The following is a 25,748-nucleotide window of genomic DNA, read 5'->3' on the forward strand; positions in this document are numbered from 1 at the left end:
TTACACAAATTTGTCTGCACTGACAAATGACTAAATGGGCTGTTAGAACTTGATCCAGCATGATAGATGCATAAATGTTTAATGGGCAGACTCGAGCAATTCAGGTATGAGACTGCACTACTATACCATAAACCTATCAGCAGAACATGATGCTTCCTCATAGACAGAAGCAGTCACAGCATTCAGCTGTTTCTATAAACATCCAAAAAAATGTTAAGAATCATGCATTCTACTGCAATTTTTTAGTCTAACTTCAATGTGATTTATTTATATCTGTTATCAAAGTCTCAAATAGGGTGTATTGTAAAACCTCTTCTTTGATGACTCTTGCTGCTGTTTTATTACTTTCAAATCTCAGGCTGCAGCTCAAATGCACTGAAATAACCCAAAGCATATGTTTATTCTTGAAAGAAAAGAAGAACAAAAACTTCAACATGTTCCCACACACTGCTGTTTCATCATTTGAAACCAGCCAGGGGCTATGCCCAATCTTTAGTAAATGTCTATATTAAGACTGGCCCCAAGTGAAATATTCCTAATACAGTGATTTTAAAATATGGCCAGTGTCCTCAGCTTTTAATTGACACCTCGTTTGAGCTGAAAGGAGCTTTTTCTGGTTCACACTCCACTGACATGGACGGCCTTCTTCTCTCTTGCATACATCAAGAAAATTCAAAATGATCTCATCAATCAGCCATACATCAAACGGCCAATGAAATTCAAAAAACAAGGACATTTCCATACCAAGTAAGGACAGCTTTTTTAAATGGAAATATGTGTCCAATTTTCATTTTTAAGGATACATCTGCAAAAAATAAAAGAAGCCATTATACTGCGTTTACACTTCATTTACTCTGTATGAATGATGCTGACAGTGGATATGGATATCGGTTAGCCTTTTTCTCTATATTATACTTTTTTAAATTTATGAAAAGGTTAAAGCATTCAAGAGTTGTGTATTTCTTTCCTAGAAATGTAAATATGTCACTAATGCAAACCCTCCATGGTCATGACCATCCATTGTGATAAAGGAAAACTAAAAAGAATTATTTATTCTGTGCTACAGTTATCAAATGATGATTGCGTGGCGGCCCAGGTGTGTCGGGAGCTGGCAGGAACAGCTGCACACCTGTTCCTGATCAAGATTAGAGCAGCATATCCAGCCTGGACCTCGCTGCGCTCGCTGCCAGATTGTAACCGCTTTTGGTGGATCGGCCCGTCCAGTTTCCAGCGCCCAAACACTTGTCTCATCTCTCAAAGCTCACCAGTGTTTTCTCTTTTCATCTCCAGCTCTCCAGCTCTGGTGCCATGATTTCTCCAGCCTCTATTGCCTCTCAGCATCGCCAGGTGCTCCCTGCTCCACCAGAGCCTCAGCTCACCACTCTGCCAGCCCGTGTTACTAACTGCCCTCTTCACCAGCCCATTGGTGGAACCCCTTCCCTCCCTCAACCCCCACCTGGATCATATACTTATATCAATCTTCACCTTCCAACTTCTGCCTCTGCATTTGGGTCCAAATCTGAGCCCCAGCTCTAGTATGTTCTGCATATTTCTCAATCAAAAATACTTATGATGACTTTGGAGGCATCAGATTAAAGCAGTAAACCAGAATATTTGAAGCCTTATTTAACGAAGTAGATTTGTCAATTCTGTCCCAACTCCGAGACATGAACCTTTACTGGACAGACACTAGAACAAAGAGAACGTACAGCCAGACTTTAAATCCAATGATGTTTTCAGCTCTATACTCTGAATACACTTGAGACATTCACAGGTGGGACATGTGGATTTCGGTGTTTTTCATCAGATGTTGACTATTTAAACCACACACACATACACACACACACACACACACGCGCACACACACACGCACGCACGCACGCACGCACGCACGCACGCACGCACGCACGCACGCACGCACGCACGCACGCACGCACGCACGCACGCACGCACGCACGCACGCACACACACACACACACATGCACACACACACACACACACACACACAGGGCCTCACCCGTATGCTGGTAGTGTCTTCACGCCGTACGTCAGAGCCTCCTCCCAGTGTCCAAGGTGAACAGAAGCATCTAAAGCCAGGTCTGTAATCCTGAGCTTGTGGAGGTTTTCATCAGGAACTTCACCTGCATCATTTGTCAACAGGTGACGACAGCCCTCCAACAGTTCTCCCCAGTCTGTAAGAAGACTTAAGGAAAACTAATTTTCATACTGAGGTCCCAGAAATGCAATTCAAGCTGCAGCCTCCTGAGGGAAATCCAAAGTATCTGTGAAGATGTCTTTGCATAAATTTTCCAATATATTTTTGTGTAGAGAAACAAAGAACTATATGAGTCGCTTTGAATTCTTCCGGGTGCTTCATGATGCAGATGGTTTAACGCCAGATTTATGGGCAACAAAGTCGCCCACCACATTTAATTACTTTATTAATCATGTCCCACGTCTCAACTGGCTCTTAATCTCAGAGCAAACAGATTAATATTGTAAATATTGTTTTAGTAGGCTGCGTTTTTGCATATCAATTAATTTACTGTACTATTAACACACGCATGCATCCACTCATGAAACATTTCAAACTTATCAAAGGATCCTGGACTCTGCTTTCAGTCCCTCCAGTCTCAGACGAGCTTCTTTTAGCCGGCGCCACGTCGCTTCTTCTCCAGACAGCATGAGTCCATCCTGGATAAAGAAGCGGGCAGGGACAACCTGAACATCTAGAATGAACACATCTCCCCGTGTGTCCCTGCGTGGCTTTACACATCATTAGTCAGAAAAAATGAATGCAGTAAGCAGATGAAAAACAGGAAGCACAATGTGTGTACTCGCATATGATTGTGACAACACAGTTGACGAAAGACAAAAAGACAGGCAACATAAACCCTGAACCTCGGGTGAAGATGTCAACACATCTCTAAATGCTTGAATAAGATTTTGTAAAATCAAACTCAACTCACAGATTTATTATTAATAAAATCATAAGCAACTCTTGATCTTGAACACGCCACATACAATATTCCCAACTTTTGATGTCAAGAGTCATTTGTTGCCATGGCAACTTTGGGTCCCAGCCTAACAGCCCTGCCACCATCAGCCAAAGATTAAAGTCAGGGAGAATAAAATAAATTGTGTGTCTGTGTTGCAAGCAGAACAAAGGTTGGTTGAATAAAATGAACGCCATTGTTCCAGAGAACCGACTGAGCGCTTGCTCATGGCTTATCTCAAACACCCACAAAGGCTTAACAGATACTGTATTTTTGAGAGTGGCGGTGTTGTGGTAGAGTGTCTTGTACACTGTGGTACATAAAGATCAAAGCTGGAGGCAGAACTGAAGGCAAGGACAAAAAGATGGGAGCGGAGACTGAAAAGAAAAACAGACGGACAGAGACAGAGTGTTACTGGAGCAGGAAGATGGAGCGGGTTGAGATGGATGGAAATGAAAACTCCAGCTGAAAGACAAGATAATTTTTCTCATTTTTCAGTAGGTGGTCAAACAGACAGGGAGAATGTGAAGAGCTGGAGCGTGACAGAGTGACAGGGAGGAAGAGGAGGACAGCAGGAGATAAAGGATGTCAGAGTGAGGGAGGAAAAGGAGAAGAGGACAGGAGAGGGTACGCTGAGACATGTTCTGCACCGCTGCGCCGCCTGAGCACCGTAACACGAGTTGGTGTGCATGTGTGCGTCTGTGAGAGTGTGTGAGCCAGAGAGGAATAGGAAGACCTGCATGTGCCTGTTTGAACTTCAAAGATGTTTGGAAATGAACAAAATCAAGAAAATTGCCTGTTTTGTTTGACTGAGGTACGACTGTGTGAACTTCTGTGGAAGTTTTAGTGGAGCTTTTCCTCAGTTGGCACATGTCAGCATAAGATGGCACAATGACCACATTTAAATGGCATGACAGCGTGTGACACAGCTGTTTCTACGCTGGTACAATCACACAGCTACACCACTGCATCAGCTCCAATATTTCATCCGGGAAGAGCTCTATTTGGACATTTAGATTTGTTCGATCTGCAGGGCTGGAATCAGAGTAAAGTTGATATTTTATCACCGTTGAAATGAACATCCATATTTATTTTTCAGTCTCTACATGAACAAAAACTGAAAATACAGGACAGATATAACTTATTTCAAGCGCCTGTCCCTACAGATGTTTGCTTTTATTATATTAATTAGTATTCCCATGCTATTAAGGTTTAAGAGAACCAGCTTTCTGTATTCCCTGTATCCTCTTGAAGAGAGTAGAAATACAGTACATGTCACTGAAACAACCAGAACAGTGCTGCCTAAGACTTCTGCACAAGACTGCATGTATCCCACAGACACAGAAAAAAGATAAGAAATACTTTGAATACTAAAGGCTGATCTGATGCCGCTTTAATCGACTCTGCAGTGATGGGGTTAGTTTAATATATGAGACGGTGACCTTTTCTTGGGAGTCACATCGCTGGCAACGGCAGGTGAAATGGTACTGGTCCTCCAGCTGCCCCTGTCGCTCTCCAGTCAGGGACAACGATTCAACGTAACTTATAGTCAGCTGGACACACAGAAAACATGACAATATTTACTTATATTCTATTTAGGCATTGCCCTGTACTCGTGCATATTCATTATAGGGTGGTACATTGTCAAGTGCAGCTTATGAAATACAGTTAAAATACCCCTAACACAGTTTGGGTAAAATTAATCTGAAAGAAATGATGCTGTGAGAGCTGTGTGTGTGGGTGTGTGAGTGTGTCCTGGTCCAGATGGCGTGGATGCATCTCATTACATATAGTCACAAAGCATCTCATTACATACTGTCACAAGGGATGAAGCAAAAATTGAGAAAACACTGCCAATTTAGGAGTCGTCTTTTTGCTTGGATTAGTGTTGACTTTATCTGCATATATTAAAATACAGTATTTCTTGTAATAAAATAATCATTTTATAGCAGATATGACTGTTGGATTCAGAATGTGTACCATTCAAATTGCTAAAAGCAGATAATATAAAAAGTTTAACAAATATTTGTTCATAATGGATTTAAAAGCAGCTGCAACGTCACAGTCGACAAAAGCAGATTCATCTTCCACACCAGCGATGCTGTAAAATGCAGAGAGGTTTCTTCATCCTACCTCCTCTTCAGGGTTGATGTCCCGGACAGCTCTGAGCTGCAGCTTTGTTCCCTCAAACATCATTACACAGTTGGGCCTACAGTCGTGGTTTAACAGAGATAAACTGAGGCAGAGCAGAGGAGAAACAAAAAGGAGCAAAGCAGTCAAGCAGGGAGGAGGAAAGGCAAAGAAGAGAAAGAAATGAAGAGTGGAAGAAGGAGAGGAGGAGAAAGTTTAATTAAACTCTAGATAAAGGTTCAACTGTCAAATAATTTCTACAAATTTCTTTCTGACAATCTTTAGATACTGATTTACGCTAAAACGGCACAAGACACAAAGTACATCATAAAAGCTGCAAGAGACCCTTACTTTTTTTTTTAAAACTGCATTATCCTGACTGTTTTTGGAATTTTAAATGATTCAGTTTAGTGTTGAGACCAATGGAAATTCACATCAATTTTTCAGGGATGGAAATTAGCTTGTTTTTCCTCCGGCCACAGTGGCAGGGAGATTTTCACATCTCCCTGAGTGCTATGCATTTTCTTTAACATTTACATAATGCAACAAAACATTTCATTTTACTATGCAATTGTGCTTAAATATTAGAGCATTTGTTGTTTTTTTTTCTTATGCATTTACATGATTACCACAAGTGTCAAGTCTTGGAAAGTTTAAAATCGTCCAGCTACTATGGAAGGGCATCCCAACCCAATTCCCCCCACCATCACAGGAACTGGCTTTACAACCTGTTGCTTATAAAAGTCAGGATGGTCCTTTTCATCTTTGGTCTGAAGCACACGATTCCCATTTAATGTATGACAGATTTTTCTGGCCACACTACATGTTTCTGCTGTGATGATCCGTCCCAGACTCCTCCACGCCAGAGACGTTGATGCCATCTCCACGAAGGTGATCAACAGGCTTCTTTAATGCACAGGGGTATTTTCAGTATCAGTGGATGTAGCTCTGCATTATGATGCCTAATGATATATATTTTTTTTTTAAGTAATTCCTTGTCATGTATCTGGCTGCTGATGAATGACAGTGGTGCAGGGATGTCAGAGGGATCTGTGACTGCGTTTACATGCACTCAATAACCCTTTTAAAACCCGAATATTGGCAATAACCCGAATTTGCACGGCCATGTAAACACCAATAACCCCTTTTAATAACCCAAATTTGCTCATTCGGGTTTTTAAAAACCCGAAAATGACCCCTGGGTTACTCCTTTTAAAACCCGAATATTTGGTCATGTAAACGCCAAACGGAATCCTGGTCTTTTGAGTCCAGGACGTTCTTATAAACACAGAGAAACGCAAGACCACGCCACACTTTTGCAATGAGGAGGAGACTAATCACTTCATAAATGTAATGAAGGATATGAACATTTTGGCATTTGTAGACGGTAGAAAGTACGGGGATAGCGAGATTTACAAGAAGGTGAGCGAAAAGTTGCGCGAAGCAGGATCGGTTTTGAATTTGGATACAGGAAGAAGAAGCGGAAATGATGCTAATTGCGTCATGACGTTCTCCGCGCGTCGCTGGTTTGATCGGAATATCCCGAATGATTAATTACCATGTAAACGGAATATTCTGAATGTTTCAGTAACCGGAATATTAGCAATAACCCGAATTTTGACTGCATGTAAACGTAGTCAGTGATAATGGTTCTCTCCGGTTTACACTCTTGCCCATTAAGCATTGACATTTTTCAATATTCCTTATAATATGTAATGATTTTAAGTGTCATGGAAAGATAAATATGCAAATCAATTTTACTCTCTCTTTGAAGACCACTGTTTTATACAATTCCATACTGGTCTAACACATTTGCTGACAAACTGGTGACCCTCATGTCCATGACGGTGGCAGGGTGGAGGATTGGGCGTGGTCTGCGGGGGAGCAGCGCACAGGTGGCGCGGGTCGGATCAGCTGATTGGCTACAGGTGTGTCCAATCAATCTCTCCTCCCTGCCTGTGTGTTTAAGAAGAGCGGCTGCACACGGGCAAAGGGCGGCCGAGACGGTGGTGAAACGGAGCCGTCGGAGAGGCTGACACGACGGCTGCCGTGTGCTTGTGCATGTGTGTGTCTGGTGACGAATAAAGTCGACCATTTCTCCGTTAAATCGCGTGTCCTCATTCCTGTCTGGTTACCCCGGTAGCACGAGTTGGCTACAATGACTTACTGTACTGCAAACCTGCACTATAAAAATGACAAAACAAACCTACAGCCTTTTATTTCAGCAGTATCACAGACTGCATCTTCTTAAACGTTTATAAGGTTGAACTGGGTGTAATAAACGTGCATCGCGTGGGTGCATTTTTTGTCTAACATAAAGCCAAAATTAACTGAAAATCTCAGAAGGGATGAAGCATGACAATAAAATAAGTGTAAAAAAATATGGCTTTATTAGACTGCTAAGTCTGCCCTTGATGACTGTTTTTCTCATTATGAGAATGCAGCTTTTATGAAAGACCTCCCACTTGCATAAAGACATTTAATGACACTGCACACATGACTGGAGAAAACTGAAGAGGTCTGTGTGTTTTTACAGCCCAATCCATTACTGGTGCGATAGCTGATTAGATTTAGTAAAACAACAAGTGCATGAGATAAAGAATGTGTGCAGCCTCCGTAAAGCCAGTAACCCTCCTGCCTTTGCTTTACAGTGTGGAGAGGATGCCGGATGAATATCAAATAGACATCAAGTCCTCCAAACAATGCTTTTATCTGATGGAGAGAAGCTCATTAGCATACTAATTAGATTAATTAACTAATCCACATCTGACATCTGTGAAAATAACTTTCTGTATGCAGCAGGGTTGAGAGGTACATGTGACGGTACAGGAAGTATACAATCAATGTCTTTAAATCCACATAAATTTAAGAAATATTTTGTCACCTCTTTGTTTCTCGAACAAAAGTTAAACCAGATCATCTGTGTGAAAATGTATTTATAAACAGGTGCTACAGAAAGATGGTTTCGTGTTGGTCATGAGCTCCGAATCACAGCTGAGATTCAATGACTTGACTCAAGCTTTTAATGAACTGGCTGGTGCAGACTATTGGAACTGTAAATTGTTACCGTTCATGGTTTTTAACTATATAAATGTCAAGCAGGTGGCCTCTCTGCTCCAACGCCAAAGGGGTTAAACGTGTGGGGGTTAAAACACCAGGTGAGGTTATATATGTAGTCTGCTAAAGTCTGCAAGGAACCAGATGTGAGCGAACCAAAGAAGAATGTAAAAGATCTTATGCACGAACGAGGTTTAAGAGAGGGCAGGCCTTTTTAAATCTCTTTTCTTTTTTTTTGGGGGGGGGGGGGGGGGGGGGGGGTTCTAAACGAATTCCAAGCTAGAATCACTTATTGTCTTTGATAGTGGCTTTGATGATACTTGTTTAAAGGAGCATGAGGCTCCTTTTAAGAAATGAGACTCTCTAGCGCCACCCTTCGCCACGACGGCCGTCGGGGGTACTGCAGCCAACAGTGAAGCCGGCACGGGAGAACAGGGAGAACGCACATGCAGCGTCATGTGACGTCACATCCGCAGCCCAGCGCGGGAAATTTCGGCCCCCACAATAGCAGCATATTTTGTAGCACACAGCCTGTTCAAGGCAACGGAGAGATACACTAGAGGGCTCATTCTTTTTGGTTTGGAACGCTTCATCTGACATTATTACTAGAAAACTTAAAACGTATACACATTTTTTTCCTGCCTCAATCCTGCCTCATGCTCCTTTAAGTCTGTGTTGACATCAGCCAATGCCATGACCAAGATACTCACTCTGTCTACCTGCTTTTGTATTTATGGAGCGCATCCATAAACCGATGGATCCTGACTGCCAAAACAGTCAATATTTACAAGGCTTTTCTTGTAGTGACACCAGAAGATTTGACAAAAAGCTAATATTGATAAGACTTGGTAAGCTACACAAGTTTAATTTACTGTTAGGTAACAGAAAGTTCATGGTGGAGGAGGATTACAACAAGTGAACGAAGGTCTGTGTTACCATTAAAAGAAAAACAAACATTTGGTTCCCGATAAAGAGGTCAGAGGATTTTGGTTCATATTTTTAAGAAAGTGAATTAGTACTGAAGGAAACGTAGTGGGTGACATTTATAGAGAGGACTGCTCTGGATGGAAGTCAGGTAATGGGAAGAATAGTATTTGAAGTAGAGCCGAAACATAAACAAGGTGACGGATGGAGCTGAGGTGCAGCCTCAGCAGAGTAATCCCCCTCTCTCCAGCAAACCCACGGTTGCTAGGCAACCCAAAATATGAATAGGCAGGGGACCATCCTGAGAATGAGCCCATCATTTATGGATGAGTTACACCACAAACTGCACGCAGACACACATGGTTTGGCAGAGCTTTGGTAATGCCACTGTGACCATCTGACATCTCAACATCGGCCAAATAAACTGGCCAAGGATACCTGCAGTGTGTGTGGCTGCGTGTGTGTTTGTGTCTCTGTGTAGCAGCGCTAACAGCATGTACTACAACAGGCCAAATCCCACCCCAATCACCCAGGACGCAGTGCAGGGATTACAGAGCATATAACCTTGCTGTGTGTGTTTGTGTGGATGTTTTCTGCCCTCACAATCCAGACAACAAGCATTTCATCAATCATGTGTCGGGTGGAGTCGGATCGAGTGTCTCTCAGGGAACCTGTGCTTCTCTCTTTCTTCTACGTACCTCAACTGCTATACAATAATCAGTCAACATTCATTTAAGAAGGTATTACCAGACAAGAAAAAAAAATCATCTTATCTTTTCTTCTCCTCTTTTTCTTGCTTCTAAGAATTGTCAGGACCGGGCGAGGAGAACATGGACAGCTCTGAGAGGGGATGAGTTATTGATGGGGCAACTACTGTACTTGTATGTCTAAGCTGCATTTAAATCTTACAACATTTTTACTTCATGAGTTAAAGGCAGGGGTAAGATGAGCTCCTTGAAATTAGTACAGCATTTCATCCATGTGTTCCTCCCCTTTGTATGCCAGTGTGTAAGGTTGTGTTACCTTGGATACAGCCCCACTCCAATCTCTTGAAGCTCCCTATCACTGATGGTAAAACAATTACATGTCACCTTAAGGAGAGAAAGAGGTGAAGACAAAAGAGAGTAATTATTTGTTACATTGCTCCAGGGAGTCAACAATACCTCTCATCATCTGTTAACAAATCGGTGGCACCACCTCCCAGAGACACTTGGGTCAAACATGGCTTGCTTTAAAAGCCAAGCACTTTAATAAATGTAAAATTATCATTTTTATTTTTTAATCTGAAAATTTAAATAAAAATACAAGAGTGTGAAGAAATTTACAAGTTTTAATCAGTTTTTGAGTAAATACATTTCAATGTGGAGAAAGAAAAAAAGAGCGAGAATGAAAGAGAATTTGAATCAAGTTGCCAAGTAATAAACAACCAAGATGACACATGCACTGGATTAACATTACAAACCTTGTTTTGAACTGAGTGAATGCCATGTTGAAGGTTTTGTAGATCCTAAGCGTAAGATATGTTTACTAACAAGCTGATTTTTGTCTGATTCTCCTAAAAAGTGTACAAGAGAAGTACAACAAAAATATCACGTTCATAGTATTGCACATTCAGCCATGTGTCATTTTACTAAGTTATGGTGAGTGGATGGTATAAATCGATGTAGAATATATAAGTTGTTGCTAAATATTCGCTGGACTATTAGGCTAATTATTAACACTGCATGTGATCTTGAGGAAATTTCGAGGCCAATCCTACTGCAAGTACTGCAGTCAATTCAATTCAAAATTACTTTTTTGATTCCAAAAGGGAAATTAATTGTAATTTTCTGTGCATAAAAACATGGTTTTGAATATTAGAGTGGGAGAGAAAAAGGCAGCCGGAGTAATAACAGCCGTTCTCTGAGGGTTACACGGGAAGATTTACACGGACAAAATATGTTGTTGATGGTTACGTTAGAAAACCTGTCCCTTGCCATCCCATTTATCTGTACAGCATGGGAATGGTATGTTCACACTGTGACGTGTCTTTGAACTTCAGGATAAAAAATAAAGTCAAAGTTTAAACAATTAAATGAAGTAAAAAGAGAAACTTAATTATTTTCTTTATTGACCAAACTTTTTCCCAAAACTTTTCTTCTTATTGATGAATTTGAATACAATATCACTGTAAGAGGCCTGAAAACTTACATATTAAATAAGAAACTGTTTATGTTGTACTATCTGATTATTATTATTGGCTAATATGTGTAAGATATGACAGTAAATGTGGTAATTATGTAACCTAGGCATTGTTACTGCGAGTACATTAGTACAACTAAGTACGCTACAATGTAGAAGCATTTAGTGCAAAATTATATTAAAATTAGCTAAAATAATTAAACAAGATAGCATATAACATACTTAATTTTATTGGAGCACACACCAAAACTGTGTTAATGCTTCAGCACTTGTGTACACTAACCTCCCAGAATGCACCTGGGTGGTCTGTGGGACAGAGAGGACACATGTCTGGAGGAAGGTGATTAACAACCCAAAACTCAAAACAAGCCAAAGAAGAGAAACTTCAAACTTGAGAGGGATGGTTTGTTTCTTTAAACCAGCAGAGAGGGTGCTGATATGGTCTGAGTAATAAAAGGCCTGAAGAAGTTGTTTAAAAAGAGATGGACAGAGAAACGGTGAAGCAGGAACCAGCAATACACTCAAAAATACAATAAGTTAATAAAAGAAATGAAAGTTTAAATACGGACATACAGTAGCACCATCGGTGATGAAGCGGTTCTGAACTGGCGCTGATAAACAAACGTGTCTGGGCAGATGTTGATGGTGACATCATGTGCACACATCCCTTTACCCCGAGCATATATGCATATAAAACTGATAATATAAAAAGTCTAGACACCTTCATGAAAATGCAAGTTTTTTAAATATAAAGACAGAAAAACAACATCATAAATGTCAAGCTTGTTACATTTTTAAATGTACTATTAAAAAAAAACGTATTGGAATTACTTTAAATAAAAGAAAATTACCACAGCTTGATTGCATAAATCTGATCGCGCCCAAGTGATACTTTGTACACCTTTTCTTGAATAGATTATCAGGTCTTTGTGAACTTTACACGTCTAGACTCTGATTTGACTAGTCTTTGACAAAAAAAGTTCAAGTTACTTAAAGTTATGAGAAGATTTCACAGGTTTTAGATAGGTGTTTGATTTTCTGAAATCATCTCGTGGTTGATTTTGATGTGTACTTTGGGTCGTTGCCACATTGGAATTGAAATTAATTCTAATTTTCAGCTTTCTAACAGAGGACAGATTGTTTTGTGCTAAAATATCTAGATATTTGGAGCTATTCACTTTCCCATCTATCTTTGCAAGTGCCCTGTTGAAGAGAAGCAACTCCAAACCATTATGAGACCACCACCATGCTTCACTCTCAGTATTGTGTTCCTTAGATTAGAGTGTACTCTATCGCACATGTACTGGGGGGACTAAGTTAAACCTTTAGAATAACTCAGTTGGGCTTGTATGATCTTTTCCATAACAGCTTCCATCTTGCAGTCAGCCCAGATTTACTGAATACAGGGACGGTAGTCAGGTGGTAGTAAGGAGCGACCAGAACCTCCCAGAAATTCCTGTAGTTCCTTCATTGTTGCTGCTGATCTCTTAGTATTATAAAACTGCAAACTCTAAAACTTTTTACATCCAGTGCATGGTTGGCATGTTGGTAACTTTTGTTTTCAGCATTTATGTGATGGATAACGAGAAAGAAGGAGACAAGCAGATGTTTCCCATCCCACTCATGTTTACATCAGAACGTTTCGCCTTAAATCTGCATCTGCCGTAAACACCAGTAGATTCAGGTGACACAGAAGCTAAAAAGCTTTTTACTAAACTTATTCATAACTGTATGCAAAAAAAAAGATACTCTCTCTAGGATATAAGCATTCATTGTTATTCAGTAACTCGAACAGACTTTTAGCTTGATGTTCTTGTTCTGCGGTATTCATAGACTGCTGGTTTAAGGTCCCTGTGCAGATTTCTGGGGATTTTTGGGTTAGAAGAGTATGAATTCCATGGATAATCATCCAGTTTCAACCACTTCATTGAGAGTTTTAGAGATGATGATCCTGTTGTATATCTTACCCTCTTTTCATGTTCACCTTTACAAATGTTTTTCCGAAATTTGCTGATATTTTGTTGAGCCCAGTCTTCTACCAGTGAAATGTTGCCTATGCCACTGGCTGCAACAATAATCACATGCATGATCGGATATCATATTCAGAGGTGATCTTTTCATGATTTTTTCCCCTTTCTATCTCCTGTAATTGTGTGGTGAGGCAGCAGGAGGGCTTTGCTTCTGCTTTTCACCATCACACCGGAGTCTGAAAACACCAATCTTGCTCTGAGCTTGTAATTATCAATCATCTATCTATACATCCCTTCATCCATCTATCTATTCTTTATTTTCTGTATGTAAGAGTGCTAGGAAGGTGCTATAAAGAGCCAGTTGTTGCTAACTAAGTAAAACACGATTTCAGTAATCAAATCAATGATTTATAAACTCTGAAGTGGCTGTTTCTGACAAGGACTCAAAGCTTAACGAGTTCAACCAAAGCCTGAGTCCTCCACAAAAGGTACTTAAGCTCAGATTTCTTAGTGTCCAAATCCTTGCACATAATTAAAGAAAACAAAACAATACACTAATCCTTTTCAAAATGCTTAATTCTATTTGATCTTTTTAGCTTTTTTATCCTCTTAACATCAGATCATTTTCTAATAGTATTGACAAGAATTTTAACGAGGGATGCCCAAACCTTTGCATGAGGCTGTAGAGAAAGATTTTATACCAACATTTGTATCATGTATTTTACAGCTCAGATTGTTTATGAAATGTGCTAAGCTTTGGAGAATTCATTCCTTGGCAGGATTAGCAAATAATGTAACTGCACAGCTGGTTCAGCATATTGTCCAACAGTAACCATGGTGATAGCCGCTGCCTTCATATTATGGGAGAGGGTGAGAGCCTCCTCCAGTTAACCTGTTTTATTTATAACCTCCCTGTTAATAACGAGAGCCCTCCACACCTGCGAGTGAGACTTCATATGAGATGACACTGCGGTGAAGTGTTAGCGAGGACGGACCGGTTCAGGAGGAGCCCAGAGAGAGATGGTTCAGCATCTGTGGACCTGCCATCTATACATCTTATGTGGGTACACTGAACCCTATATAATGAAAAATTCTTAACTAAACAAATGGTTCTTCGTGAGAAAAAGGCCTGAAATTATTCAAAATCACAACAATGACTATAGACAACTCAAAACGACTCTTAGAGGATTTTATCCAATGGTCCAAAAAAGTGCATCTCGTTTCTCCATCAATTAATGCCAAGACTGTTCTGCTGATTAGGTTTGGAAGAAATGTGGTGAATGATACTGTACATGTCAAACAGAGAAACAGTCAAGAAAGCAAAGGGTGGTGGGATCTGGACACTAAGAAAAGAAATAAAATAAATACATATGCCATACACTTATAAATGTTATACTTGCAGTTTAATTCATAATTCATATGTTTTTAAAAATATGCCAATTGGACACATCAATGCAAAGAAGACAAATGCTTCAAAAAACAAATGATGCTTACAATGAATTAAATACTTAAATGTAACAGTGACAACAATTAATGTCCAGAATATGTTTGTGTGCCACTTTTAAAGCCCTGTTCTGTTATCAGGCAGGTCAAAGAGTTACATTTAATCAAATATAACTTTGGATATCTGGTTGATTAGACTTTACATTAAATATTTTAACTCCAGATCTAAACCAAAAAATAAATCAATTATTAAAAGAACTGTCTGTAAATACCTTAAGACCTATATGAAGCAACAGTATCCTTTCACTAGAAAGCCACTGTGAGGATATACTGACTTGAAAAGTCAGACAGGTGCAAGGTAGTGGGGGTGTTGGCAGATCAAAATGATCTCAGTGACATTTTGAAAACATTTACAGATGGCCCCTCTCCTGCTGCAAGCTGAGGACGGGGGGCCCTCGTCATCGCCTGTCGAGGCTTTGGGTGGGATTGCTTTGTCCTGTCACATCGGTTCGAAAAACTTTTGACTGAAAAGTTTATATCTTAAACGTTGCTGGAATCGGTTCAATTAGTGTCACTCTGGAAAAAACTACAAAGGCCATCAGACGCAGTCAAAGGCTGCATTTGTTTGTTCTGTGTGTGTGTGTACATAAGTAATTTTAAAGCTTTGATAAAGTATTCATGACCTGATCGTACTCCTTTCATCTCAGACAGAAAATAAAAAAAATAAATAAAAAGACAAAAAATAAAAGTAGGTTAACCATCAATCCCATTCACTTTAACGCTCTTGCCTGCATGTGCAGCACCAGTTTAAAGTCTAGACATGCATTCAAACATATTCTGAGGTTTTTCTTTATCAGATAATCCTAAAGACATCACAATTTAACTTATGTGCCAGACATGTAAATGTGAAGTGTTTGGGGTTCTTCAGAGTAATCGTCATCTGCCCTCTTGGCCTGAGCTCTCGTACTACTGGTCTCCCACTGCCGTGCTTGTTGGGAGGACCCCACCTATGGGTGCCTGATGAGCCAAAATGCATCTGGCTCTTGAACTCTGATGTGGACTTCAGTTTGAAATGCCCGTAACTGGTAAAACTCTCAGACTAATGATCTTTTCCCAGCAGAGAAACCTCATGGACATATGTTTGAGGCTTCATGAGCCATCATGAGAGCCAGCTTTATCACAGTATTAAAATGTTTTTTGAAAATGCAACTTAGCGCAATAATCTTCAAGAGGTCTTGGAAATTGTATGCGACCGTTGATTTTGTGTTGATTTTGTTTACTCAGTGGAAAAGCTGTTGTTGCAACTGCATTGCAAGCTGCTGTTGCAATGCAGGTTACCATATTAGTTCAACTGTCAATTACGCATTTATCAATACAGTGAAGAAAGTACAGTTCAAGAAGTAAGCATCAACTGGTTAGGAATTACTAAAATGAAATAAAACTACTTTAATCTCACTCTCACATCAGTGTGTCAAAAACTATAATTATTCAAATAAAAAAGATATAAAAACCAAAGCCTGACCATATTGATTAGTTTGTACATATAGGGACATAAAAAAAAAAAATCACATGGTCCTGGTCATATCTTCAGATTATAAATTAAATACAATGTCAACCCAGGTTTTCTGTTCAGCACTGTAGCCAGGCTGACAAAGAGTCACAACTCTGTTGTGCATTCCAGCAGCTCTCAGCAGTGAAGACTTTATGAGATTCTTTAACAGAATGATTTTAGTGCATAAAAAACCTTTAGCAAAAAGAAGCTATATAAACCTCTGACTTTGCAAAGTTGTGTTTACAAAAGAAGTACTGTTATCCATATCTTTATTATGAGTGATACTGCTTCCATCTGTTAACCAACCTCATAATTGTCAAAATTTCTGTCCATTTTCACACATTCTTATGAAATACAAATGTGCAGCCTACGTGCTAGTACGCTAGTACTATAACTTCCAGGTGATCTGCTCCTCTAAACTGAGGTCATTAATGTCAAAAAAACAACTTATTAAAGCATAAACAACTAGACACCAAAGTGCTTTGTAGGTGACAAAGAAAGGCTCCAAATTAAAAGAGCGAAGAATAGGGAAGGAAAACAAAACCTTAAGATTAATGCTGTTGATGTTTCATGTAAGTTTGATGTTGATCTTGATGTTTAATGTAGGTGAGGCATGAAGGACAAACAGAGGAAGCTGCTATAGAAGAAAACTCTGGTGATGTAATTTTTTATTTGTGCAGTATACGGCATACACACGTGTGTGTACACGTAATCACAGTCAAACATATGGTATGTGATGTCTCTCTCACGCACATATACCATCAGCCCCAGGCTAGGTGTAATCAGATTTAAGATTGTATTCTACTCCTGAATGATTACTCATCATACCTGAGAGGAATAAAAAACAAAAGTCAACATGTGTTTTTGTTTACTTGTCACATTTTCAGGTGCTATGGCGTTAAGAATCGCCCCATCGCACACATATATCTACACAAATACACAGGTGCACAGAAAGGATGAGAATGGGAGATATACTGTATAAAACAGCAGATTTAATGTACTTATTGTTTATAGCTCACATTTAACAGAAACATGAGCATGCTAGTTTCTGCAAAATATTGCAGCTAATGGGAAAAGCTAGGGTCAGAGTAAGGGTGAGATTTTTACTTGAGGTTCCAGCCTGGCATTAATTGGTTACTGCAAGGGCATTGGTAGGTCATCCTCAATTAATTGGAAGTTACAGCGATGTCCTGATAATGTTTATACTGAGCTCAGTTTCCTTCACAGCAATCCTCTCTGACACCGCTGAACTCATTCCTTGGTTAGTTTTTTGCCATTACCCATCAGAGGAAAAATAATATATCACCTACTCAGCTGTCCTGTCAAGTTAATGCTGAATTTCGCATTTCACTAGGATGATAATAGGATTTTTAGCATATCTGAGGATTCTGGTGCTTCAAACCAACAACTGAGGTCACGATATTATTCAGTTTGTTTACATAACAGTAGAAACGAAAATAATTGTTGCATTTTCCAAATTAATTTGTCTCATGTCTAATCATGAAAATCAATATATGCATGCAAAGAGTCTATATAGATTTGATCTCTCCTTATAAAATAGGCAGTTAATTAAGTAGTTCAGAGGAAAACTGAAACATATATAAATATTGCTAAACATTTTGTAAAGGTAAAACAACAGCTAACACAGACTCTTTAATAGGGTTTTGTAGGATTCAAGCACCCCACTATTTCTATTTCAAATCTCTCCCTCCTAAACCACTGACCTGAGAGGTCAGTCACTCTTTTTCTTTCCACTTCATCTCTTACTGCTCCCTTTCTTAAGCTAGAGATTCTCAGCTCAAGAAAAAAAAAAAACATTTAAAATAAGCAAGCAAGAAATCAAGAAAGCAGGGACACAAGAAGAACAAAGTTTAGCTGAGCGGCCAGTGAGAAGGCAGGTTATATCAGAACAATAGGGGTAAGTAATGACAAAAAGAGCAAGACTCAGTGCAGGAAATCAGTTTTTATTGCTTGACTGCTCTGCCGCAGTGTGAATCAGAGGGTGTTTCACGGGGGAATAGCGATTCCTCTGACCATTGTGAGAGAAGCAAGCAGTCCCTACTAAATAGGTTTTCCCTCATTCTTCAGGTCGTGTACTCGCAGCTTTTATCGAAAGCCTCCTTTCATTCCTAATCCTTGGTCAATGCAATGCAAGAGCATTGCATTTGTTAAATAATAAAGTAAACTCCAAGTAACACACTTTGTCTTGTAACTGTAGTTAAGTCAGGTATAATCAATTATTTGACATCAGGGATACACTGAACATAAGTGTAGCCTACTGTATGTTCTCACTCTGTTATCAATTTGCACTTGCATTGGTATAGTGTTTGATATGGCAGAGTTGTTGGTTTTTAATATTTTAGAGACTTGGTGCTTACAGAAGTTGACTCTGGACAAGCTTATGGCCACAGACGTTTGCAATGTTAACACGGTGATGGTTGCCCAGTAACCAGTAATTCATCTCATCAACTTTCAGCACCGCTTATCTCATTCAATCAGTTCCAGGGCTCCTCTGCAATCGCATCATCTACTGCCAATTAATGTTTAACCTCTGGGCATTTTAAACTTTTGGAATTTCAACGCAGTGCACTCGCACCGCGAATACAGACTGAAATAGTCTGTCAGGCAAAAATCCATAACATTATGCTTATTTCTCTTTTTTTTTTTCTTGACATTTGTTCTTGTAGCTCGTATTTTACTGGGTGAACCGCTGCAAGGTCAAATACTCCTCTCAGAGAATTAAATCCCTTTAACTCTACAATGTTATGAAGGTCAGTAATAATCTTCAGCATCGCTATAATAGCTATGTAGCTATATATTAAGGAATTAAGAATGTTGTGAATAAATGTTATTTTCTGTGTTGTTTCTTTATATTTATGTTTTCACTAGGGAGAACTCGGTCTCATGATCAATCAAAACCTTTATTTGTGTATTTATTTATATATTTAGCTAATTTCCCCCTCTCTTACCTACACACATCATCACTGGGGTTGTAAAAGTTGTTCTTATTTCCTGCTCCGGAATAAACATCAGGTTATAGGCCAGTTACAGCATCCACATGTAGGTGTGATAATGAATGTGTGTGCTATGTGCTCAGGTATGATGAAATGTCTTCACATTGCTGTCACATTATCAAACGTTATCAAACGCTTTTCAGTATTTTAGCAACATGAGAAGTGCAAAATAGTGAACTAATAGTCCAGTAGTTATTCATTCTGTTGCCATCATGACAACAGGATCGTGATCTTGTCAGACCACCTTCATTTAAGAAACTCGAGCCTCACACACACACACAACTGCTTTCTTAATCCTGCTCCCACTGGATTTCTGACCATTGCTGCTCACTGTGATGGGAAAAAAGTGTTTCCCATACTTGATGAAACCCAAACTGCTGAGAGCAGCAGAATATAGCTTTGACCGTCTGAATGTGCAGACTAGTACTCTCCCCAAACAAAGATTAACAATGAGAATACCTTAACAATGTTTTGTCTACTAGAATGAATCATCCTCTACTCTTTAAAATCAGTATGTTTCCTTCATCCATTGTCATTCTGCATCGAGACGCCTGATGTCTGTTCTGACCCTTTTGCATGCAATTATTTAATTAAATCTACGATTAAATCTTATTCTTGGTACCGTATTTTCACAACCATAAGGCGCATATAAACGCCTTATATTTTTTTCAAAATGTGCGGCGCGCCCAATAGTGCAGTGCGCCGGATGTGTGTTGTCGGGGGCTCTCACCGCGGCTCCCTCAGGAGCGCTTTGAGAAACACCGTGCGTTCCGGAGGAACCGCCGCCCGAGCGGCAGCCGGCGCCCCTGCGGGCGGGCAGGTCGGCCTGCCCGGCGCCGGGCTCCGTCGTTTACTGTTGTGCTTGGCTGCCACGCTAATGGACAGAAACTGCCTGCGAGCGGCGTGGGAGCGATGGATGACGATGGAGACCACAGTTTCACAAAGAGTGGAAGGCAGCGCCGGGCAAGTTACAGTTTGCGGATGGATTGTGGATGTGTGGGCTAACGTGTCTGCTGGCACTTTCGTTTGAGCTTTCGCAAAAGCCGGCATCATTTCCGAGGGGCTGCACGGCACGGAAAGTGACTCTGACAGCGAAGAAAGTAGAACTGTTGTCAGGACTCAGCCCGTCGGGCTTCATCCGCAGCCCGATCGCGCTGAGACCGGGAGAACTGGTCAGCGTGGCCAGAGAGTTGTGCGCCCGGCTCGTGCCCGTCTCAGCGCTGAGCAGTTCTCCTGGTATCAGCTCGATCGGGCTCCGGATGAAGCCCGACGGGCTGAGTCCTGACAACTGTTGCATATTTGATTTAGAGCAGCTGTTTAATTCAGAAACGGAGGATGAGGTCTTCGATGGGTTTGATTAATGAAGCTTGTTTTAATTTTTGATTATTCATTGGTAATTTAAAACATTTTAGTACTTTGTAATAAAGACTTAAATAAAGCACAATCAAACTCAGTTTTGCTCCCGCTCTATTTTTAAATACGCACACTTGTATGCTTGTGTGTGTGTGTTGTTGCAAGGCAGTGCGCTATTTGTGTGTGTAGACGGCGCCTTTTCGTACGGTGCGCTGTGTGTGTGTGTTAAATACAGTAATGACACACATAACTGAGACTGCGCCTTTTTCATACGCCGTGCCGTATGGTTGTGAAAATATGGTAACTTCAACACTCAGTTTTCAGTGCAGTTATTCACCTAGTTGGAAAGAACGTGTTAAAAGATGTTTAGCAGGTTTTTCCACAACACTCACTCCTACACATTTTCACTTTTTAAACAGTAGTTCCACTGATTCTAAGCTTTCTACCAAAATACAGAAAACTTTTGACTTTTATATATAAACTGAACACTGGCTAGAAAAGGTTAACATGGACAGGAGATTCTAGCAAAGAATAGTTAGACTGAGGGCCAACAGTCTCATGCAGGCTTCCCATACCAGAGCATTAGGCCACAATTAGAAACCAGTGTTGTTAGCTTTCCATATCACAGCACTAAAACAAGGTGCAACGCAACCTGGCAGTAAAACAACAAACACACACATCAATGCAATGAAAAGAAGAAAAATTGGAGTATGTAAAACTTAATGGGTGGAAACCAAGTACCATTTTCATTCCATACCCTGCCCCTTTCTGATCAACTGGTTTGGAGTATGCAAACTAGGCTGCGTAGAACTGGTGAAAGGTGGTGATACAGGCAACATGATCTGGAACAAGGCTGCAAGAAACAGAGCTGTGGAACTGTCCGCAAAAAGAGCACGTAAACAAAACCAGCTGCAGTGGACATGTACTAAAGAAGCGGATAGGCATCCTTGTGTATTTCTTTTTCCCAGATGGGGTTCGTTACAGAGATTCTTTGCCGTCAGCAAGTATTGGCCATATTTATTCACCAGAAGTGGTAAGAACAAATTATTCAACTTGTTTGCAAAAATTATTTCTATCTGCCCTCATGCACAACATATAAAGTTGTGCATGAGAATTTTCTTTACATAATTTTGGATTTTCTTTAACAGATTTAGTAACTTCCATTAGCTTTTAAAATGTGCAAAACACTAACTTAAAAGCATCACACTGTATTTCACAAGTTGTTAGGGGGGAAAAACAGATAAATCTAATACAACTCTGACTGCTGGAGTGTGCACATATAAACTGTGGCCATCTGTGACTGCCACCCATATGTCTACATAATTGTAACATGCGGGTATGTCTGTATATCCTCAATCACAGCAAGTTTCTTCTGCCACTCAGTACATTTACATGCACTAATAGAAATTCAAATTGTTGCCTTAATCCGACCGATATTTAAGTTTTAAAAGCCATGTATACACCTTAGTCAGGTTGTAGTCGAACCGAACTGAAGATCTTGAGATGGAGCTGAACCCACGCTGAACCGAGCTACTGACTGTCCCGGGACTCGCCCTTCCGGAGTGACGAGCCGCGGGACCGGGAATAATAACAGTCACAGCATCACAACAGCACGGTAACAGAAGAACAGGGAGACTTTATGTGAATAAACCTGATCAGGCTTAGTATGTACGCAATTTACAGAGTTTACTCATTGTACCGGAAGAATTCGAATGCAAAAGTGCGTGTGGTGCCACCTAACGTCGCGGAGTCGAACGGACCTCCCTCAATAATTTGATTGTCTTCTCACGCACGTGTACTTGGATTCTCTGAAAACTCTAGTTTAATCCATAGCTAGATTGTTGCCAATAGCTTGATTTAAATGTGCATATAACCGCACTGATTGAAGCCACTGTTTTTCTGTCCTGCTGCACTACGTGAATGGCACAGGACATGCAACAGTGGAACATTACTGTTCTGCAGCTGTAGCAGCTTCGTAGGTACTAACAGAGCCATAATGGAGGGTGAAATGAAACAGAGTGCAAAAATGGTTGCAAACTCCATGCAGAGGCTGATATCAGTCCATCGGAGGGACAGAGAGACACTCTGGCACTCAGGTGAGGACAAAGGCAAAACAAATAACACCAGGTTTTCAATCATACTGGTAGAGGCAGAGACTGGCTGGACAGGCCATATTTAGAATGTGGTCACTGGATTTGGGACATTAGCTCGCTTACTGAATCCAAGCTGGTGTCTCCCTCCTGCTGAAACACTTCCAGCTGCAGTAACATCACAAAGTCCATCAGCGATGGCAAAACTGAGGTCAGCCATGCTGGGAATAACCAAATGTCACTTCTTACTTATTTAAACCGAAGAGGATTGGGATTCTGTTGATAGAAATTACACAGTATCAGATGGTGCGTAGATGTAAATACAAAGCAAAGCAAAAAGACCATCTTTGGACTGCAGAACACTGTGTGCTTTGTGAAAGCATAAATTGGTGAGGGAAAATTGTACCTCCCTTGGATCACTGTGAATGGACATCTGGAGAGAGGAGGCAAAATAAAGTTCACCACTGCATCCTTATAGAGCGATCACTGTGTAAAAGTAGCTTATGACCTGATACCATTTCTACCCCCTACCCCTCTGTCCACCCCTTCCCCTTAGGCTGAGATCCCACTGCGATTTCAGTTGCATAATCATGGGGGGAAAAAATCAGCCATTGTAGCTCAAAAACGGTGGCCGTACATCTCAGAGTAAGACGGGAGCATCGGTGAAAGACTGACTGGTATAATCTTCTGACAGCCTGAAATCCTTCGACTTTGTCTACTAACTAGCCGATTAAAATACAACTAGAAATGACGTATTAATGTGACCCAGTGCAATTCCTTAAAAAAAAGACGGAACATAAAAGAAACTAAGAGACTTTGAGAAAGAAATAGATTTAGTGAAGTAACAGTAACAGAGTTGACACTATGAAGGCATTGCAAGTTATTGCACATAATGTTTGCATCTGCTGCCTGACTCATGTCACATTTTCTGAGCACTCGTTTTTTATAAAACTGACAGAAAATAGTCTCTTCTCCAGAATCATGACCGGGAAATCATTCTCCTTTGTGGCGCAGATAAAAGCCACTACAGAGTCGTTCATTTTCACTTTTTCTTTACCGCTTCGCATGCTGATGACGCAACCTACATCCCAGCGCATCACGTCGCAGCCTACAACTCAAGAGGGGATCGTTATACAGTCTGTGCAAACTGTTCTTGACGTCTTACCCAAGATTAAGCAGATCCAAGTTGTACAGTGTGGCTTGCATTGATCTTAAGAGACTGCAAACATCACACAGCATGAACCCGGCCTTACCTCTACCAGTGAGAAAGAGGGCCAGCTTTGTTTTACAAATGTCAAAGCAAGCTTCGTGACACACACAATGAATGATTGTAGCTTCCACAGTATGGACTTCACGTGTAGTAATTTAGTTGCCTTGCTTGTTGGCATTTATTTGCTTTTGTCAACAAAACGCAGAAGAAGATTTCTGTGAAACCTTAGAAAGCTGGTGGATCAGTTTATGCCGAATACAATTGCTGGGCTTCCTATTGAGTCTTCGAAGTATAAGACAAAAAATATGCAAGATTGTTCTCTCTAGTTAGAGAAAGTCTTTAATTAGCTTGATTGAATGTAACGTAATAATCCTTATCAATGATGAAAATAATTACATTTCTGGGTTTCTTTAAGGGGACCTATTATGAAAAACAAGTTTTTTCTTGCTTTAACATATATAAAGTGGCCTCACCTCAGCCTGCCAACTCAGAGGAGGAGGAAAGCAACCAAATTCTGCAGTGTCTGTACAGCTGCCCGGATGAGCCATCCAGTCTGATGTGGCTTCTACGAGCCGTTCAGATTCTGCTCCCTTTCGTTACGTAACGAAAATGCGATTTACATCGGTTGGCCTCCGATGCGTGAAACCACGCCCACAACTAACTCCGCTGACCGGAGCTTCTGCCATTTTTTCGTAGCGGTGTATCGCGTCATTAAGGCAGCCAATCAGCACAGAGCCTCATTATCATAGCCCCGCCCACTCAGAATCCTGCATAGATAATGAGGTTAGAGAATGGGAAGATAAAGACATGGCTCAGAGAGGCTGAATTTCTAATTCATTTAGCAAAAACAATCAAAAGCTTGTTTTTAAGACATTCAAAGCCTGTTTAAAATAGATATTAGATGCCATAATAGGTCCCCTTTTAAGTTTCATATTTGAAGTGTGGAGCGGAAATCTCTTTGCTTCTGACCTTCGCCTTTATCCAAAATAGAAACAGGAAACCACTATGCTTCATGTGAAAATCATGTGAAAATTCTAGGGGTATAGTTAAGGGGTATAGGTAAGGGGTAGAAATGGGATTGGGCATGTGAGTACAGTGTTTTGCCGACAACTATAAACTGACATGCACAGAGGTGTAATGTAATCTGCTTCTGGTTTAAACCCCTGTTTGTTTCTTTTAGTGATAAAGTAGAGCCTTGGGCCATGTGTGCAGGCATAAACAATAACTGTGTGCGCCTATGGTGATAAAGTGGTCCAAGGAACAATGGAAATTACACTCATCCATCTCCTGCAGTGCACAAGCATGTGCAAATACGACACACTGAAGAGGACAGACGAGGAGAAACTCTAACAGCAACAGTCACGGATACCAAGTCATGTAAAAAGTCATTCATCATCTGCCTTCCAGAAATTATGCTCAAATGTTCAAATATCTCGTACTACCCAGCAAGTTAGACAAGTCAACATAACTTTATTCACCTCAATAATCAGTCAGGTATTCTTGAGTTGGAGTTGTCTGTCCTCTGCTACCTGCAGGGCATCCTCCTGTTACAAGGGTAGCAAGTATGTAAACAATTACCTTTTTATCTGAGCTGGTGGCCAATGTGAAATTGTGGTTGAAAAGCAGATATACGTTCGGTCAAGTAGGCTCTAAATGTCCGACTAAATGGCTATGGGGTTTTCTACCCCCATTAACTTGTGCTGCTTTTCTGACCCTTACCACTTGATCACCTTCTGACAATTCAAAAAAAACTGCCCAATCTTTGCATCTGTACTGTAAAGTAGTGCTGGGCGGTATACCGGTTCATACCGAATACCGGTGTTTATTT

General features: G+C 40.4%; 1 protein-coding gene across 1 annotated transcript in view; it reads right to left on the reverse strand.

The window, feature by feature from the left end:
• The window catches only part of smyd3 (SET and MYND domain containing 3), an 84,964-nt gene that overhangs the window by 13,457 nt on the left and 45,759 nt on the right, over positions 1–25,748 (reverse strand). The window contains exons 6-10 of the mRNA XM_061710938.1: positions 10,131–10,198; positions 5,130–5,232; positions 4,439–4,549; positions 2,607–2,694; positions 2,018–2,192 (exon numbers count right to left, since the gene is read on the reverse strand). Of these exons, the coding sequence (XP_061566922.1) occupies positions 2,018–2,192; positions 2,607–2,694; positions 4,439–4,549; positions 5,130–5,232; positions 10,131–10,198 (545 nt within the window). The remainder of the gene's footprint in view (positions 1–2,017; positions 2,193–2,606; positions 2,695–4,438; positions 4,550–5,129; positions 5,233–10,130; positions 10,199–25,748) is intronic.

This window comes from Cololabis saira, chromosome 2 (assembly GCF_033807715.1).
Source record: "Cololabis saira isolate AMF1-May2022 chromosome 2, fColSai1.1, whole genome shotgun sequence".
Taxonomy (NCBI): Eukaryota; Metazoa; Chordata; class Actinopteri; order Beloniformes; family Belonidae; genus Cololabis; species Cololabis saira.